General features: G+C 44.8%; 1 protein-coding gene across 1 annotated transcript in view; it reads left to right on the top strand.

The window, feature by feature from the left end:
• LOC102818051 (probable phospholipid-transporting ATPase IB-like) overlaps positions 1–20,157 on the top strand; it is a 208,832-nt gene that overhangs the window by 54,436 nt on the left and 134,239 nt on the right. Inside the window, exons 13-17 of the mRNA XM_006832037.1 lie at positions 5,448–5,536; positions 6,245–6,320; positions 11,739–11,844; positions 12,738–12,820; positions 17,799–17,848. Coding sequence (XP_006832100.1) covers positions 5,448–5,536; positions 6,245–6,320; positions 11,739–11,844; positions 12,738–12,820; positions 17,799–17,848 — 404 coding nt within the window. The remainder of the gene's footprint in view (positions 1–5,447; positions 5,537–6,244; positions 6,321–11,738; positions 11,845–12,737; positions 12,821–17,798; positions 17,849–20,157) is intronic.

Below are 20,157 nucleotides of genomic sequence, written 5' to 3'. Positions count from 1 at the left end.
AGCCAGTGGGAGCACTACAGGTCACAACTGTACGGTGGGGGCGGGAATGTTTCACTTCACTGTGCACGGGGTCTCCATGAGTCGAGACCAAACAGCAGCTAAGGGCAATTTAGATGCTGTTTACTGTCTTCTTGGTAAGTTTTATAAGACACTTCATTCTTCGCTGCTCTTGTTGTTAGGTTCCGACTCATTGTTGATTATTATTGTTGTTGTGAGGTGCCATCGAGTCAGTACCGACTCTTAGTAACCCCATTCATAACAGAACGAAACACTGCTTGGTCCTACACCAGTCTTATAATCGATGCTGCACTTGAGCCCATTACGTCTACCAGTGTGTCAATCCGTCTTATTGGGGGTCTTCCTCTTTGTCATTGACCCTCCACTTTACCAAGCATGATGTCCTTCTCCAGGGACTGGTTCCTATTGACAACATGTCCAAAGTACGAGAGATCAAGTCTGGCCATCCTGGCTTCTAAGGAGCGCTCTGGCTGCACTTCTTCCAAACACAGATCTGTTGGTTCTTCTGGCAGTCCGTGGTACTTTCAATATTCTCCTCCAACACCATAACTCAAACACATCAGTTCATCTACAGTCTTCCTTATTCACTGTCCAACTTTCACATGCATGTGAGGTTATTGAAAATACTATGGCCTGGGTCAGGCGTACCTTGGTCCTCAAGCTGACATCTTTGCTCTTCAACACTTTAAAGAGGTCTTGTGAAGCAGAGGTGTGTTTTCAGGGTCACCGGCATGGCTGAATCAAAGGGTATGTGCACAGGGTATTCAGGGCTGAGTTCTACCCCCAGCGGCCTTCGGAGAGTGGTGTGTCCGGCTCCTGACAGCCTTGCCCACAGACTGTGTTCTTAGGTTTCTGAATTGTTGTCAGCCTCTTAAGCAAGTCGTGGTTCCTCAGGGAAGTTTAAATGTTCAAGACGAACAGTCAGCATCATGATAAATGAAGAAGCAATTGAAGTTGTCAATGATTTCAGTCTACTTGGATCAACAATCAACATCCATGGAAGCAGCAATCACGAAATTAAAAACCATATTGTCCCGAGAAAAATCAGCAGCAAGAGACTTCTTCAAAGTTTATAAAAAAGAAAGATGTCAATTTGATGAGTAAGGTGCGCCTGACCCTAACCAGGGTCTTTCCCTTCACCTTATATGCATCTGAGAGCTGGACGATGAAAAATGAAGACAGAAGGAGATTTGGTGCATTTGAAGTGTGGTGTTGGTGGAGAGTCCTGGGTGGCACTGTGGGGTAAAGCACTGGACCACAAGGGTGCTTTGAACAACAAGGTCGGTGGTTCAGACTCACCAGATGCGCCTTAGAAACCGTATACAGTCACTCTGAGTCAGAACCGACTCAATGGCACTTCACCACCACCACCAGGAGAGCAAACAAATAAATCACAGAAGAATTGCAGTCGGAATGTTCCTTAGAAGCGGGGATGGACATACTCGGACTAACTTTGGACATGGCATTAAACCCACTGCTGTTGAATTGATCCTGATTCGTAGCGACCCTGTGTAGGGTTTCCTTGTTGTGAAGTGCCGTCGAGTTGGTTCCAACTCATAGCAACCCTGTCTAGGGTTTCTAAGGAGTGCCTGGTGGGTTTGAACTGCTGGACTTGTGATTAGCAGTCCAGTCTATGGTACCACACCAGATAGATGGATTTTGCTTTTCCTCCAGTCCTCTAGAGAAAGGAAACCTTTCGATTGCAGTGTTAAGTCATGTTGTTTGTGTGATGGGAAGACTTGTATTCGTTTTACCTCCTGACTATTTGGAGTGGTTCTGCTTTGCCCTCTCGGGTAGCTATGAGTTGGAAGGGACTCGATGGCAGGGGATTCGGTTTCCTAAGTGCCCGTATTCCTTTCATGCTAATCTTTCCTCCTTTGATTCCTTGTTCTATTTTCTTTCTCGTAGTGTCCCTACCAAAGGAGCTCTGGTAGCGTAGTGGTTATGAATCGGGCTGCGAACCTTAAGGTCAGCGGTTCGAAACTACCAGCCGCTCTGCGGGAGAAAGATGAGGCTTTCTACTCCCGTAAAGATTTACACCCTCGGAAACCCTGTACAGGGTCGCTATGGGTCGGAACCGACTCGATGGCACTTAACAACAACAACAACAACAAGTGTCCCTACCAGTGCACGTATAACCTATTACCCTATTAACCCTATTCTTTCATTGATCGCTGTGGGGGATTCAGACAAAGCTGTGTACTGAAGACAACAATGGATCACAAATGCATTAATTATTAAATAAGAAAACCTGAAAGTGAAAATAAGACTCCAGAGCTGGTAAATCAAGTGTTGTAGTTTCCAGTGTCTTGTCCTTTTTTTTATTCGTATCTGTTCAGTTCTGAAAAAAATGTTCTGAGTTCTCTAAGTATTATTTATTTTTATCATGTTCCCTTTGATTTGTGAATGTCCTCATTTCGGGGGCTCATAGGGATTCTTACAGTACTGTTCTCATAAACTTTGTCTTTCATCAGAACTGAACAGTGTTCTTTAACTTGTATTGCTCTCTGACCTAAAGCATTTGCTTGCCTCACATCTCTTTGGCTTTTCTTGTTACCTTTTGTTTTCACTGACTCTCTTGTATCATTGATTTTCACTTTTTATCAGATTGCTCAAATGTGTATTTTATGTGTGTGTGTGTGTGTGTGTCTGTGTATGTATACAGTATAGACACACGCATGGGTTTATGCCAAACAAGACCTGTTTAAACATGTTTCTGTGACTGATGAATGGCTACAGACAAAACTCTCAGTAAGCACTTGTGTTAGTCTTGTTGTTAAGTGTTCTTGAGTTTGTTCCAACTCACAGTGACCCTGTATAGGGTTTTACAGGAGTGCCTGGTGGGCTTGATGTGCTGACCTTGCGCTTAGCGGTCCAATGTTTATCCTACAGCGCCACACCAGAACTCCTCTAGTCTTGTTGTTAAGTGCCATTGAGTCGGTTCCCTCTCAAATCAACTCTGTGTAAGGCGTTTGAGAAGTCGACCTTTTGGTTAGCAGTTCAGAGCTAGGATGCCTTAAAAAAGGTGGTCCAGTCAAAATTGCCTTCTGAGGAGAGATGTTGGGTCAGGTCAAGCCAAGGCTGAGAGGTCAGGTCAGAAGGTTACGCTGTTGTTCAAAGTGCCGTCCTGTCAATTCTGCCTCATAGTGACCTGCGTAGGGTTTCCACAGAGCGGCTGATGGGTTTGAACTGCCAACCGTGTGGCTAGCAGGGAAGTGCTGATCCTACAGCACCACACGAGGAGCCCCCAGATGGAGTCCCTCTAATGACAACTGCAATTGTTTGGAGTCCCAAAGGGGACATCTTCGTTGATTTCTTCAAAGGCCACAGGACAAGCACAGGGGCACTTCTTAGGCAGACATTTAAGACAATAGAAAACTGCATCTGTGAGAAAAACACCAGGGAAGTTGTACTGAGGCCCTTTCTTTGTTCCACCACAACGACACACTGACACACTCGCTCATTCTTCAAGGGCAGCAGGGTGAGCTCATCCGACAGCCTCCCACCCCCACCCCACCCCCTGCCCCGAGCTCACCGAACATTGAAAAGAACGTGATTTGCTGTCCTCGGGGATGCCAAAAGCTGCTGTTTGGATGTGGTGCCGATCCAAGAGCACAGACTGCTCTGGGCTTGGAGCGAGGGAAACAGCGCCCTCAGAAAGCTATAGAGCTAGACTGAGGGCATGTCGAGAAACAGTAGTTTTGCATTTTGATGTATCTATTTAATAATGTTTTCTCTGATTTTGTAGCAGTAGTTTTTTGCTTACCTTCCTATCTGCCTTTTACTGGGCTAAATTCAGACTGTTCAAATTTAATATATCTTATAGACCTGAATGTTTCCCCACTTTATTTTATTTATATTTGTTTCTTTGCTTTGGGTTACTTGAGTTAACAGGAGTACTGGTGGAGCAGAGGTTAACCAATGGTCAGAGGTTCAAATCCACCAGCCACTCCATAGGAGAACCATCTGGCCTTGGAATCCCTTCTCTGTAGTACACAGTGGCTAGGAGCTGGAGTTTGAGTCCATGGCAGTGGATTTAGTTTTGACTGAACAAAACCTAAGATTAATCAGTGTATCTCCCTTCCTGCCCAAGACTACCAGAAGCTGCGGTGATGTAGTGGGCCACATGGCATGCTGTTAACTGCAAGTTCAACAGTTTGAACTCACCTGCTGATCCATAGATGAGGCTTTCTACTCCCGTAGATTTACAGCTCCAGAAACCCTATACACGGTCGCTATGGGTCGGAACCGACTCCACAGCACACCACCCACACCCCAACACTACAAAGCCATCCTGAGAAGGATTTGACCCCATGTTGCTTCGTAGTCACCTACAGAATCTCCAGGCTCCCTTTAGAAATCAGCTGTGACCAGGTTTTAAATGACCTTCAGGGTGAGTTTCCTCTTCATGTGATACACGAGGGGACTTCAGAAGTATGTGGGGATAAATTCGTCGTCGTTTAATTACATTTACCACCAACTTTTTGAACCCTTTAGTATATGGAGTCCTGGCGTGGCTCAGTAGGATAAGCACTTGACTGCAAGGTTGGTGGTTCAAACTCACCAGTCGCTCCTTGGAAACCCTATACAGGGTCACTCTGAGTCAGAACTGACTCCATGGCAGTTAACATCAACTTAAGAGTGTATATACATACATACATACATATAATATATATGTATATAAGTAATCATAAATGCACATAGACATTCTTAATGAATTTTAGAAATTAATTTTTGCTATAATTATAGGACAGTTCTTAAGAGCATTTCAGAGCTATACCAGTGTGACTTGCTTTTGATGAAATTTATTGTGACAGAAATATAACCTTGACCTCCCAGCCATCTGAGGTGGCTTAGACTTCATTTGTATACCAACATATAGGTTATCCTCTGGTGTGAAAAGAGAAAGAAAAAATCAGAAGAAGAGGGAATAAACCTTGGAAAAAGTCTAAATATTAATGATCTGATTCTTACAGACTTAGCTCCTTGGTTTTTGAAAATTCACATGTTTTGAATTTTTAAAGAAAAGAATGAGCAAATCTTTGCTGGAAGAAGTACAATCAGAATGCTTCATAGATACCAGGACGGCAAGACTTCATGGAACCTACTTTGGGCATGTTGTTAGGAGGGACCTGCCCGTGGAGGAGGACTTCATGCTTGGTAAAATGGAGGGTCAGAGAAAAAGAGGAAGACCCCCAACGAGATGGATTGGCACGGTGGCAGCAGCAAGGGGCTCAGACAGCAATAGTGAGGACGGTGAAGGACAAGGTGATGTTTCGTTCTGTTGTGCGCAGGGTCTTTATGCGTCTAAACCACCTCAACGGCCCCTAACATCAACACGAAGAGAAAGAGCTTCATCTTGTTGTCTTTGTTCTATAAATACACTCAAAAATCACAGGCTTTATCAGGTTCATTTTTCCTTTGCCTAGGTGAAATACTTGTTTTCTGATAAAACGGGGACCCTCACCTGCAACATCATGACATTTAAGAAGTGCACCATTGCAGGTATCATTTATGGGTGAGTGTTCCCAGTGCCAAACTCTTGGAAATGTGCTTATTGCCCCAACAAACCAAACAACTTTTACTTATTTCACATTTTACTTAAATTTTGAATACTTGAGTTATGGTGTTGGAGGGGAATATTGAAAGTGCCATGGGCTGCCAAAAGAACAAACAGATCTGTGTTGGAAGAAGTGCAGCCAGACTGCTCCTTGGAGGCCAGGATGGCCAAACTTCGTCTCTCATACTTTGGACATATTGTCAGGAAGGACCAGTCACTGGAGAAGGATCTCATGTTTGGTAAGGTGGAGGGTCATAGAAAAAGAGGACGACCCCCAACGAGATGGATTGGCCAAGTGGCAGCATCAACGGACTCAAGCTGGTAGATTCAAACTACTGACCTTATGGTTAGCAGCCCAGCTTGTAATCCACTAAGCTACCAAAGCTCCTTATGAACAGCCCCAAGTGCCCTTTAATGTTCTAGAAATCTGCCCTCACTTTGAAATCATTGATCCAATCACTGCGGGCTAATTTGACTTCAAGGCACACTTAGGAATGGATCTTGTTTGTAACTGGGGGCTGCCCGTACTTCTGTGGGCTTGTAGATGTGATTGGGCCTTATCCAAAGCAGAAGACTGGGCTTTGTGTTTTCTATAGACTCTTATTGTCATCAACGGTTATCTTCAGGCACTTCTTGTTTAAAAATCATCTTTCTTCTTCTTCCTAGGGAGTCCTCATCATGTGTCACAGATCAGTGTGAATTTAACGACCCCACATTGTTGAGGAACTTCAAGAACGGGCATGTAAGTCTGCTGTTGCCATTAGGAGGTGACAGGGTCCTGCTGATATCTGTAAACATGTCTCTGGCTTTCCCAAAAGCTATAATTTCCTGAGTCCAGGAAAGAAAGAGGGACTTGCAAAATTTTTGATGTTCACCCAACAAGCAAGGGACATTACAATGATGTCATGAACTGAGTCCTGAGCTTATTAGCATGGGTGAATTTTAACATTATACAAGAGAGATTTAATATGTAGCAATCTCTGGTGTTGATTGTTGTTAAGTGCCATCCAATCTGTTCCAACTCATAGTGATCCTGTATAGGGTTTCCGAGGAGCAGCTGGTGGGTTTGAACTGCCGACCTTGTGGCTAGCAGTCCAGTGCTGTTGCAACAGAAATACCACAAGTGGATGGTTTTAACAAACAGAATTTTTTCTCTCTCATAGTTTATGTAACTAGAAGCCCGGATTCAGGGCTCTGAATCCAAGGGAAGTTTTTCCTTTCTGTCGGCTCTCGGGAAAGGTCCTTTTCTCCTCCAGAATCTGTAGGCCCAGCATGCCTTGCACATGTGTCTTGGCATACATCTCTCCTTGGATTAGTTGCTTCACAGTGAAGAGACCCAGGCGTAAAGGGCACACTCCATCCCCAGCTCTTTTTCTAGGTATGTCCCTCTACCTCTTGTCTGTCAGCCTGTCGTTCTGTGGTGGTGTGTGAGTTGCTGCGATTCTGGAAGCTATGCCACTGCTATTTCAAATACCAACAGGGTCACCCATGGTGGACAGGTTTCAGTGGTGCTTCTAGACTACTTCTGAATGTTTAGCCACTGAAACCTTATGAAGAGCAGTGCAACATTGTCCGATACAGTGCCGGGAGATGAACACATTATGAATGGCATCAGAATGTTGTCAGATGTAGTGCTGGAAGATGAGCCCCTCAGGTTGGAAGACACTCAAAATACGACTGGGGAAGAGCTGCCGCCTCAAAGTAGAGTTGAGCATGATGACTGAGGCAAGTAGGATCTGGGAGCTTCAGGCTGAGGAGAAACAGCTGCAAACACCCATTAATAATCAGAACACGGGAAGTACGAAGTATGAATCCAGGAAAATTAGAAATTGTCAAAAATGAAATGGAACGCATAAACGTCGATTGTCGTAGGCATTAATGAACGGAAACGGACTATTACTGGCCACTTTGAATCTGACCATCACATGGTTTACTATGCCAAGAACAACAGATTCAAGAGGAATGGTTTCATATTCATTATTAAAAAAGAACATTTCGAGATTAATCTTGACGTGCAACGCTGTCTGTGGTAGGATAATATACATACGCCTACAAGGAAGACCAATTAGTTTTTAAATTTATGCACCAACCACTAAAGCCAGTGAGGATGAAATTAAAGAGTTCGACCACTTTCTTCAGTCTGAAATCAATCAAACATGCAATCAAGATGTATTGATAGTTACAGGTGGTTGGAATGCAAACAAACAGGAAGGATCAGTAGTTGGAAACTATGGTGATAAAAATGATGCTGGAGATCACATGATAGACTTTTGCAAGACAAAAGACTTATTCATCGCAAATACCTTTTTGAAACAACATAAAAGTCAACTATACACATGGACCTCACCAGATGGAATATACAGGAATCAAATTGACTTCTTCTGTGGACAGAGATGGTGACAAAGCTCTGCGTCATCAGCCAAAACAAGGCCAGTGGCAGACTGTGGACAGACCATCAATTGCTCATATGTCAGCTCAGGCTGAAGCTGGAGAAAAAATGTAAAAGTCCATGAGAGCCAAAATAGGACCTTAATTCAAAAACGGTTGCAACAGTACATCCACAGAGAACTGTCAGAAATTCAAGCAGGATTCAGAAGAGGACCTAGAAGTAGGAATGTCATTACTGTCATCAAATGGGTCTTAGCTGACATCAAAGAATACAAGAAAGCTGTTTACTTGTGCTTTATTGGCTGGGCAAAGGCTTTTGACTGGCTCATGACAAGCTATAGATGACACTGTGAAGAATGGACATTCCAGAACATTTAATTGTGCTTAAGAGGAACCTGAAAACCAGAGTAAATTTTTCAAACAGAACAAGGGGACACTGAGTGGTTTAAAATCAGGAAGTGTACATGCCAGGGTTGTATTCTTTCACCATACTTATTCAACTGGAGCCCTAGTGTGGCACTATAGGAAAAGCAATGGACTGCTAACCACAAAGTTTGCAACTCAAACCCACCAACTGCTCCTTGGAAACCCTATACAGACAGGGTCACTGTAAGTCAGAACCGACTCAACAGCACTTAACAACACCAACATTTAATTGTATCTCTATCAAATAGTACGAGAAGTGGGCTTATATGAAGAAGAACGTGGCATCAGGATTGGAGGAAGACTTTAATAACCTGTGAAATGCAGGTGATACAACCTTGCTTCCTTGAAGTGAAGAGGACTTTAAATATTTACTAATGAAGATAAAAGATCACAGCCTTCAGCATGAATTGCACCTCAATATAAAAAACAAAGATCTTCACAACTGGGCCAGTAAATAACGTCATGATAAATGGAGTAAAGATTGAAATTGTCAAAGACTGCATTTTGCTTGGATTCAAAATCTGCATTCATGGAAGCAGCATCCAAGAAAGCAAATGATGAATTGCATTCGGAAAATCTGTTGCACAAGACCTCTTAAAATGTTCAAGAGCAAAGATGTCAGTTTGAGGGCTAAGGTGCGCCTGACCCAAACCATGGTATTCTCAGTAGCCCCATATGCATGTGAAAGTTAGACAATGAATAAGGAAGACCGTAGAAGAATCTAGGCATTTGAATTATGGTGTTGGAGGAGAATATTGAAAGTACCATGGACTGCCAGGTGAACGAATAAATCTTGGTTGGAAGGAGAACAACCAGAATGCTCCCTATAATTGAATATGGCAAGACATTGTCTCTCATACCTCAGACATATTATCAGGAGCGACTAGTCCCTGGAGAAGGACATCATGCTTGGCAAAGTGGGGGTTCAGCGAAAAAAAAGGGAGACCCCACAAAATGGATTGGTACGGTGGCAGCAGCGATGGGCTTCAGTGAAACAATTGTGAGGACAGCACCGTACTGGGCAGTGTTTTGTTCTGTTGTGCATAGGGTCACTATGAATCAAAACGTGTTCGATGGCCCCTGCCTCATGGCTGCCACATTTAGAACGCTGCCCGGTCCTGCCCCACCCCCGTGGTTGGGTGGAATGGTCTCTTGTGATCCATGGGCTTTCCATTGGCTGATTTTCAGAAGCACGCCTTTCTTTTTTTCTTTCTTTCTTTCTCCCTTAGTCTGGAAGCTCCAATGAAACATGTTCAGCGTCCCAGCAACAAATGGGTCTCCACTGACAGATGGCTGGTAGTGGCACTGACCGGAAATCAAACCCGGGTCTCCTGTGTGTTGTTGTTAGGTGCTGTTGGTTTGTACTCATAGCGACCCTCTGCACAACACAACGAAACACTGCCCAGTCCTGGGCCAGCTTCACAATTGTTGTTACTCTTAAGCCCATTTTTTCTTTCACTGTGTCAACCCATTTCATTGGGGAGAGAAAAAGAGGAAGACCCCCCAGCGAGATGGATTGGCAGAGTGGCAGCATCGATGGACTCAAGTGTGGCAACAACAGTGAGGTTGGCCCAGGATCAAAGAGTGTTTCATGCTGCTGTGCATAAGGTCACTATGGGTCGGTCCTGACTCGATGGCACCTAACGACAACAACAACTCCGTTTGACCAAGCATGGTGTCTTTCTCCAGTGACTCATCCCTCCTGATAATATGTCCAAAGTGTGAGAGACAAAGTCTGTCCATCCAGGTTTCTAAGGAGTATTCTGGCTGCTCATCTTTCAGTACAGATGTGCTTGTTCTATTGGCAGTCCATGGTGCTTTTAATATTCTCCTCCAACACCATAACTCAAAGGCATCAATTCTTTTATGGTCTTTCTTAGTCACTGTCCAACTTTCATATGCATATGAGGTTATGGAAAATACCATGGCTTGGGTCAGGCGTACCTTAGTGCTTACACTGGTACCTTTGGTCTCAAACACTCTAAAGAGGTCTGTGCAGCAGATCTGCCTCATGCAATACGTCACTTGCTTTCTTAACTGCTGTTGCCATGAGTGCTGATTGTGGAACCAAGAAAAATGAAGTCTTTGACAACTTCAGTCTTTACTCCGTTTATCATGATGTTATTTATTGGTCAGTCAAAGGCATATTGGGAATTCTGTAGACCAAATCTTGCTCTGTCCAGCATGTTTGATGTGGCACAATGTTGACAAGCCCAGTTTCCATATGGATACCAAACACCGGCTGAACAACATGTCACAGCCATAGCTGAAGCGGCTTCTGCTTTGCTCAGGAGCAGAGAGAGTCCCCGTTGTTCTGTTGAAAAGACTTTGTTGCTATTTGCTCTTTGAGCCCTGGCACTGTCAGGTAAGCAGTGGAATGCTAACTGCTAGGTTGGTGGTTCAGAACCACCAGCCGCTCTTGGAAATCCTGTATATTATCACTGTGAGTCAGAACCAATGCGAAGGCACCCACCAAGGTCAGTGGCTCCCACAGTTCTTTTGGTCTTTGGTCATCAGTGTCCCATGCATCAAATCTCTTTTTGAGATGCTCTCTCAATTCAGGTGGGTGACGAGTGTGTTCAGGGTCCTATTTGGGCTCTTGTGGACTTGTTTTCATTTTCTTTAGCTTCATCCTGAACTTGCTTATGAGAAATTGATGTTCTGTTCCACAGTCGACCCCACCAGTGGCTCTGTGGGTGAATGATCTGGTGATCTACTTCCATAATTACAAGGCACCAAGTTCCTGGTGTGGCGCTGCGGGTTAATGCTCTGGACTGCAAGGTCGGCCGTTCAAGCTCATCAGCCGCTTCTAGGAAACCCTATACAGGGTCACTATGAGTCAGAATTGACTCGAAGGCACATAACAACAACAATGTTGAATGAACTATTCCTGGGGGAGCAGAGGTGTCTTATTTCCTGGCATCTTCCCAGCCCCTCGTTGGAGGCCAGGATGGCGAAACTTCATCTCTTATACTTTGGACATATTGTCAGGAGGGACCAGTCGCTGGAGAAGGATATCATGTTTGGAGGGTCAGAGAAAAAGATGAAGACCCCCAGTGAGATGGATTGGCCAAGTGGCAGCATCAATGGGCTCAAGCTTGGCAACAATAGTGAGGTTGGCCCAGGATCAGGCAGTGTTTCATTCTGCTGTGCATAAGGTCGCTATGAGTTGGTACTAACTCGATGGCACCTAACAACAACCCCAGCCCCTGCCCCATCCCTGTCTGGGTGGTCACCGCACAAACCCACATTGAACATGTGGTTTCCATCTGGTACTCGGCTCTGTGTGCCTGGTCTCTTGACACTGCCGTGGAATGTAGCCCCTAGCCTCTACCTTGTTTTCTAGCCCACAGAAAAATACATAAAGGAATTCCTGACCCTTTTGTGTGTGTGCCACACGGTTATTCCTGAGAAGCATGGGAATGAGATCATTTACCAGGCCTCTTCTCCAGGTAGGTGCTCCATGCCCGGAGCTCATGGCACCTGGTCTGTGACAAGCACCCAGACGAGGTGGTGATGGCACATGTCCCCGAGGTGGCACCCTCTTCCTCCTTGTGGTCTTTAGATCAGTTCATTCCACAAGCAATGCCTGCAAACCTCTCTACAGCCCCGAGGGGACCAGGGAGGGCACTTGGGTCCCGTCAGCAGGTTCCATTGTTAATCAGGGCCAACACAGAGATACAACAAAGACCCTTCATTTCATGAACACGCTACTGGCCTTACAGACAAGCATGACCCAAAAGATGAGTAGGAAGAAAGCATTGCAGTTCAGTCTGGGGAGTTCACGGGGCTCTTCTGCGAGAGGCCCACTGAACCAAAGTTCACTTCCCTGTACCCCAAATGATATCCAGAGATGCAGATCTGTGCATGCCAATGAAAAAAGAGTCCGGTTTACAAGAGGACATTAGAAAGTTCAGGGGGGAATGGAATGAAAAGATGAGGAAAACCCTAACACTAAGGAGGTGCTTACTCCTGAGAAGCAGGAACTACGTGAGATCGCAAGGGCATCATTGCCCCAGGACCAAGTTCAGAAGGGTGAGGGAAAGGAGGGCGAATGGAAACAGGAAACACAGTGGGGACTGTAGTCAATGACATGGCACAAAATGTGTCTGAGTTGTTGAATGTCAAACTGATCAGGTTTATAAGCCTTCACCCAATTTGCAATAAAAAAGTAAAATAAAAATAAAAAAGAAAGAAAGATAATGGAACTTTCCCCTGAACCTTTTGAAGCCCTCTTCATGTAAATGCCATACTTTTAGAGTCAGAGAACTTGGACTCGTATCACGGTAGATCCAATATTGATGCGTTGCCTTGGTTCCTACTAATATGGACTTTCTGTTCACAGATGAAGCGGCTTTAGTGAAAGGAGCGAAAAAACTCGGCTTTGTTTTCACAGCAAGGACACCGTACTCAGTCACCATCAGAGCTGTGAGTAGGTTGTTGAAATGTGAAATGTGCTCAGTGTGGGTTGCTGTGACGTGGGAAGCTGTGCCACCAGGAAGTTGTACATGGTTCCACATTTTACATCTGTAGGCTCTTCTGGTCGAGCCCGTGGCACACTGATTCAGACTCTGAAGTTTGGGGCCACAGTGCCTAGTAGTCAGTCTTGGCCTCACAACTTCCTGCCATTATGCTGAGTGCATTACTTCACTTCTCTGGGAAATTTGTTCAGTGTGTCCTACTGTAGTGGCTTGTGTGTTGCAGTGACGCTGGAAGATATGCCACCAGTATCTTAAATACCAGCAGGGTCCCCTGTGGCAGACCCTAAGACAGATTGGGAAGAAGGGAGGTAGACCACTTCTGAATGGTTAGTCACTAAAAATCTTATGAATAGCAGCAGATATAGAGCTGGCAGATGAGCCCCTCGGCTTGGAAGGCACTCAGACTATTACTGGGGAAGAGCTGCCTCCTCAAAGTGGAGTTGACCATGATCACGTGACTAGAACAAAGCTTCGGGACCTTCATCTACTGATGGCTACAACTCAAAATGCAAAGAAACAAGTGCAAATATCCATTAATAATCGGAACATGGAACATATGAAGTATGAATCCAGGAAAGTTGCAAGTTCAAAAAGGATACGGAGCACATAAAGATTGATATCCTAGGCACTTGTGAGCTGAAATGGATGGGCATTGGCCATTTGAATCTGACAGTCATAGGGTTTACTATGTCGGGAACATCAAATTGAAGAGGAACGGTGTCACATTCATCATAAAAATTTTTTTACAAAAGGTATCTTGAAGAAGTACAATGCTGTCGGTAATAGGATAATATCCATATGCCTTTAAGGAAGACCAGTTAATACCACTATTTCCAAATTTACACACTAACCACTAAAGCCAATGATGATGAAACTGAAAATTTCTACCAATCTGAAATAGATCCAACTAAGATGTATTGATAATTGCTGATGATTGGAATGCAAAAGTTGGAGACGAAGAGGAAGGATAAGTAGTTGAAAAATTTGGCGTTGGTGATAGAAATGATGCTGGAGATTGTCTGATAGAATTTTGCAAAACCAACAGCTTTCTTCATTGCAAATACCTTTTTAAAGAATGATTATACACCTGGACCTCATCAGATGGAATGCATAGGATCAACTTATCTACATCTATGGGAAGAGAAGGTGGACAAGCTCAATGTCATCAATCAAAACAAGGCCAGGGGAAGATTGTGGAACAATCAGTTGCTCATATGCAAGTTCGGGCTGAAGCTGAAGAAAATGAAAACAAGTCCATGAGAGTAAAAATCTGATCTTGAGAGTATATTATACCTGAATTTAGAGTATATTATACCTGAATAGAGATACCATCTCAGGAACAAATTTGATGCTTTGGATAGACACTAATGACTGAAGATTGGAAGAGTTGTTGGATGACATCAAGAACATCATACATGAGGAAAGCCAAAGGATCATTAAAAAGACAAGGAAGAAAGACAAGACCAAAGTATCTGTGAGAAGAGCTGCTGAAACTTGCTCTTGAGTGGAGAGAACTAAGGTGAATGGAAGAGATGAAGATAAAGTCAAGTATTATAATTAATTGTGAAAAGGTGTGGAGTTAGAAGACCAAAAGGGAAGAGCACATTCGGAATTCCTCAAGCTGAAAGAACTGAAGAAAAGACTCAAGCCCCGACTTGTATCATTGAAGGATTCTCTGGGCAAATGATTGAATGATGCAGAAAGCATCAACAGAAGATGGAAGGAATACATAGGGTCACTGTACCAAAAAGAAATGGTTGATTTTCAACCATTTTAAGAGGGTAGCATATGATGTCAGCTTGAGGACTAAGGTGCGCCTGACCCAAGCCGTGGTATTTTCAATAACCTCATATGGATGCGAAAACTGGACAGTGAATAAGGAAGACCATAGAAGAATTGATGCCTTTGAGTTATGGTGTTGGAGGAGAATACTAAAGGTGCCAAGGGCTGCCAAAAGAACCAATAGATCTGTTTTGGAAGAAGTGCAGCCAGAGTGCTCCTTAGAGGCCAAGATGGCTAAACTTCATCTCTCATACTTTGGACATATTGTCAGGAGGGAACAGTCGCTGGAGAAGGATATCATGTTTGGTAATGTGGAGGGTCAGAGAAAAAGAGGAAGACCCCGAGCAAGATGGACTGGTCGGGTGGCAGCATTGATGAACTCAAGTGTGGCAACAGTAGTAAGTTTGGCCCAGGATCGGACATTGTTTCCTTCTGCTGTGCATAAGGTTGCTATGAGTCGGTTCCGACTCGATGGCACCTAACAACAACAACAATATGATCAGAACTGATGGCACTGAAGAAAGAAGTCCAAGGTGCACTGAAGGCATTGTCAAAACACAAGACTCCAGGAGTTGATCGAATACAAATTGAAGTCTTTCAACAAACTAATGCAGCACTGGAGGTACTTACTAACTCAGCTAATCCAAGGAATTTGAAAGACAGCTATCTAACAACCAGTTGGAAAAGTTCTAAATGCAGAAATCATCACCAGTATCATTAATATCACATGAAAGTAAAATTTTGCTGAAGATAATTCTAAACTGCCTGAAATTCAAGCTGGATTCAGAAGAGAATGTGAAACTAGCAATATCATTGCTGACGTCAGATGGATCTTGGCTGAAAGCAGAGAATACCAGGAAGATGTTTCCTTGTGCTTTATTGACTATGCAAAGATTTTCACCTGTGTGGATAACATTATGAAGAATGCGTATTCCAGATACTTGATTGTGCTCAAGAGGAACCTGTACATAGACCAAGAGGCAGTTGTTAGAGCAGAACAAGGGGATACTGAATGGTTCCAAAGCAGAGAAAGTGTGCACCAGGGTTGTATCCTTTCACCAGATTTATTCAGTCCTTAAACTGAGCAAATAATCTGAGATTCTGGATTATATGATGAAGAATGTGGCATCAGGATTGGAAGATTTATTAACAATCTGGGATATGGTGATGATACAACCTTGCTTGCTTCAAGTGAAGAGGACTTAAAATACTTACTGGTGATGAAGATCACAGACAACAGTCTTCATTTTGCTTGGATCCACAATCATGGAATCAGCAGTCAGAAAATCACATGGTGCATTATATTGGGCTGCCCAAGATCCCTTTAAAGTGTTGAAGAGCAAAGATGTTAGTCTGAGGACTAAGGTACACCTGACCCAAGACATGGTGTTTTCAATAAGTATGTGAAAGTTGGACAATAAATAAGGAAGACTGAAGAAGAATTTATGCATTTGAATGATTGTGTTGGCGAAGAATATTGAAAGTACCATGGACTGCCAGAAGACCAAACACATTTGTGTTTGAAGAAGTACAGCCAGAATACTCCTTAGAAGTCAGGATAGTAAAACTTCATTTTCTTTTCTTCAGTCATATTATCAGGAGGGACCAGCCCCTGAAGAAGACCACCATGTTTTGTGGAGAGTCAGGGAGAAACAGGAGATCCCAGTGAGTTAGACTGGCACAGTGACAGGAGCAACGGGCTCAAACTTAACAACAGTTGTGAGGATGGCACGGGACCAGGCAGTGTTTCATTCTGTTGTGCATGGGCTCGCTATGAGTTGGGACTGACTTGATTTCATTTGACCATACAGCAGTAAGTTATATGTAGGTGGTATCGTGAGTTAAACATTAGGCTGCTAACTGCAAGGTGGGCCATTGGAACCTACCAGTTGCTCCAGAGGAGAAAGATGAGGCTGTCTGTTCCCATAAAGATTTACCATCTCAGAAACTGTGTGTAGGCTCATGAGGAGTTAGAACAGACTCCATGGCAGTAGGTTTAATTTTGGTCTGGAAGGGCCTAAGGTTTCTAGGCTAAACATGGACCCATGGTGTGGCGCTGCAGGACCACCAGTGGACTGTGAACCACAAGGTCAGTCCTTCAAACCCACCAGCTGCTCCTTGGGAACCCAGTACAGGGTCGCTATAAGTCAGAACCGACTCGACAACACTTAACAACAATAGCAACAACAGGTAGTCAGTAGCAGGCTCCAACATACCTACAGTTGTGAGGATGATACAGGCCCGGGCTTTCGTTCTGCTATACATGGGGTTGGATGCCCTAGGCTAGCACCAGGAGGCCAAGACCCTGTAACTGGGAACATTTATCCAGGAATGCATGTTTCACTGCGACGCAGTTGTTTCTTTCAGTTTTTATTTTGAATGGAGTGATAGTTTACATGGGAGAACATCAGCTTTACACTCATCCTATCGTATTTTGTTTCACTGCATTGATTACAATCCCTTCCATGCATCATCATTCAACAGCATTTGCTTCTATTCCCTCTGTTTTGGGGTTTTTTTTTGTTTTTTGTTTTTTTTTTGATGTACACTGAAGCCCTCAGGAATATTAACCATCGCCACAAAGTTTTATAGCACATCATCTCTGCTCATGTTTCTCTCATCCGATGAGCTAAGCTTCACGGGTTCTGTCTTATTTGTACTTCCTCTGCTGCCTGCTGACTGGTCTGTACATTACGTACACCTCCGTGACCTGGGACTCCCGGTGTGGCGCTGTAGGATCAGCACTGGACTGCAAACCACAAGGTCGGCAGTTCAAACCCACCAACTGAGCTTTGGAAACCCTATCCAGGGTTGTTATAAGTTGGAATGGACGCCACGGCACTTAACCACCACCATCATCTCCACCTGAGAGTGTTTATGGACTGCTTCCAACGGCGCCAGATTTAGATGGAAACACTTGTCGAGGTCTAGAATGGGCTGTGTCTGAAGCATTCGGCTGCTGCCGGTGGGGTAGAGACCACCATCGCCACATCAGACCCATAGGAGAAGGTGTATTCTGGAAAAGATGTGGCCTCAGAGGGCCACGTGGGTTTGTGATTGCTCTTGGGTAGTGATTTTGCCAGATGAACACTTTTTATTACTCCCCCAGGTTAAAAAAAAAATGTTGTTTTCTCTTCCTGCAGATGAAAGAGTATTTCACGTTTGAAATTCTCAATGTCTTGGAATTTTCCAGGTAAGCAACCTTTTCATGCACTTGGTGTTTTCCCAGGGCTGTGTCCATGGCTAGTCAACTGACCTTGGCCACGTAAATCAGAACTGGAGTGAGGGCTCATGGGATGCTCATCAGCTTCTTTGTCTGCACGTGCCTGTCCTCACGAGGACGCGTCCTTAATCACACGGCTCACACGGCCTCTCGTTTCCAGCACTTTCCAGCCGGGCTTGCTGTTTTAAGTTGCTTTTCTGCCTCAGTGACCGTAAGCTCCTTGTAGACAGGTGTCATTTCCTACAGGGTCCAGTGTCAGAAAAGTGTTCAAGATGAACAGACTACTTAACCAGTGTTTTCACAAATCGATTCAAAACCATCTCTAAAAATACGAGGGAGCTTTGGAAAGTCTGCAGAAAAACTCCATCTTCTTCTCATCCCATTTTTGCCATGAACTTTTTGAAGTCCCCTCACAGACACTGAAAGGTCCCCTGGTGGCACAAACGGTTTACAACTCAACTACTAACTGGAAGGTTAGCGGTTCGAATTTACCCAGTGCTGCCTGAGAAGAAAGACTTGGCAGTCTGTGTCTGGCGTGATTACGGCCGAGAAAACCCAGCGGGGCCCTTCTAGTCTGTCTTACAGGGAGTCTCCGTGAGACAGAGATCACAGGACAGCAATGGATTCAGACAGTTTTCACCGGGACCCCTGTCTTCTTATTGTTAGGTGGCGCCAAGTCAGTTCAGCCTCCTAGAGACCCTGCGCACAGCAGAACGAGGCACCACCAGCCTCACAATGCTTGTTAGCTTTGAGCTCATTGATGCTACAGGGGCTGTGTCTTACAAAATGAAAAACTGAAAAGTAGACAGGGATGAGTCAGTGAATTCTTTTCTTTTCAATAGAATAGGGAGAGCCATGCATCCAGATCTTCTTCTCCTGTCACGTTCCAGAGGGCTGGAGACTGTGGCCCGAACCCAGACCCGGACCTACTGCCATCACGTGCAATGATGCAGTGACCTCCTGTACAGGGTTTCCAGATGGTCCGTCCCAGCTAGTGGGTTAGAACCCACCTTGTGGTTAGCAGTCCAACACCACCTAACCCACACCACCACCACATATATGTCATTATTGTTCAGTGTTGCTGAGTCGGGTCCTACTCATAGCAACTCTGTATAGATAGGATTTCTGAGGAGTGACTGGTGGATTTGAACCCTGACCTTGTGATTAGCAATCCAGTGCTTATCCTACAGCGCCGCACCGGGATTCCTAGATAGATTGATAGATGGGGACTTCAAAAAAGTATGTGGAAGAATCCATTCTCCTTTGATCCCATTTTCCATAAATGGCCCCATTTTCCACTATGGAGACCACCACCTTTCACCTTTCACCTTTCACCACCACCACCTTTCACTCTGTTCCGGTTCAGTGACCCCATAGAGAGTTTCCGAGACTTTCAATCTCTATTTGCGGGGACAGGAAGCCTGATCTTTCGGCTTAAGAACAGCAGGTGGGTTTGAACCGTTGACCTTAAGGCCAGCAGCTCAGCGCCTAATGCACAGCACCACCAGGATTCCTGGGAGGCTCTGTCAGCAGGGCCCTGACCCCCCAGAACAGACATGGGCAGAGGGTGGGGGGCTGCTGCCCCAGATTCTGTTAGTAGTGAGTCTTCTCTCAGGCCTCGGGAGTGTGTCTTTGGGACCATCTCAGCACTTCCTGTGAGAAGGTAACGAGCAGTTTGGATCGACGAAGACCAGCCACACTGCTGGTGGTGGCCGAGGTTCAACGCCAACTAAGCGATCAATGGTCTTTTTAAGGAGGTGCTGTATTGGAAAAAAACAAGCCCTGCACAGCGGCTTGGGCATTGGGTTGGTTACTCAAACCCACCAGCCAGTCCTCAGGAGAAAGCGCTGGTAAAGATGGACAGCCTTGGAAACCCTATATGGGGCTTGCTGTGAGTTGGAACTGACAGAGGGAGGAAGGCAGACGTGTGAGGATGCAGGGGAGGGCAGTCCAGGCAGAGGTAACAGCTGAGCTGAGACCCAGAAGGAGATTGACTTGGGCATCAAGAAACAGAAAGAACGTGAATACAGTTGTCGTGTAGTGAGGGCCGTGGGGGAGTGCCAGCAGATACTGCTGCGGACTCATCAGTAAACATAGGTGTAAAGTTAGTGCTGCTAACCGAGTACTAGGAGGTGTGAGTCACGCAGAGGAGTCTCAGAAAAAAGGTCTAGTGAGTTACTTCCAAAAATCAGCCCGTGGAGCACAGTTCTACTCTGACACACACGGGGGCACCATAAATGGGATCTACTTATGAAAAATCATCCACTGAGAACCCTGTG

The sequence above is a fragment of the Chrysochloris asiatica genome, unplaced genomic scaffold (assembly GCF_000296735.1).
Source record: "Chrysochloris asiatica unplaced genomic scaffold, ChrAsi1.0 scaffold00005, whole genome shotgun sequence".
Taxonomy (NCBI): Eukaryota; Metazoa; Chordata; class Mammalia; order Afrosoricida; family Chrysochloridae; genus Chrysochloris; species Chrysochloris asiatica.
This window is presented reverse-complemented; position numbering and strand designations above follow the sequence as displayed.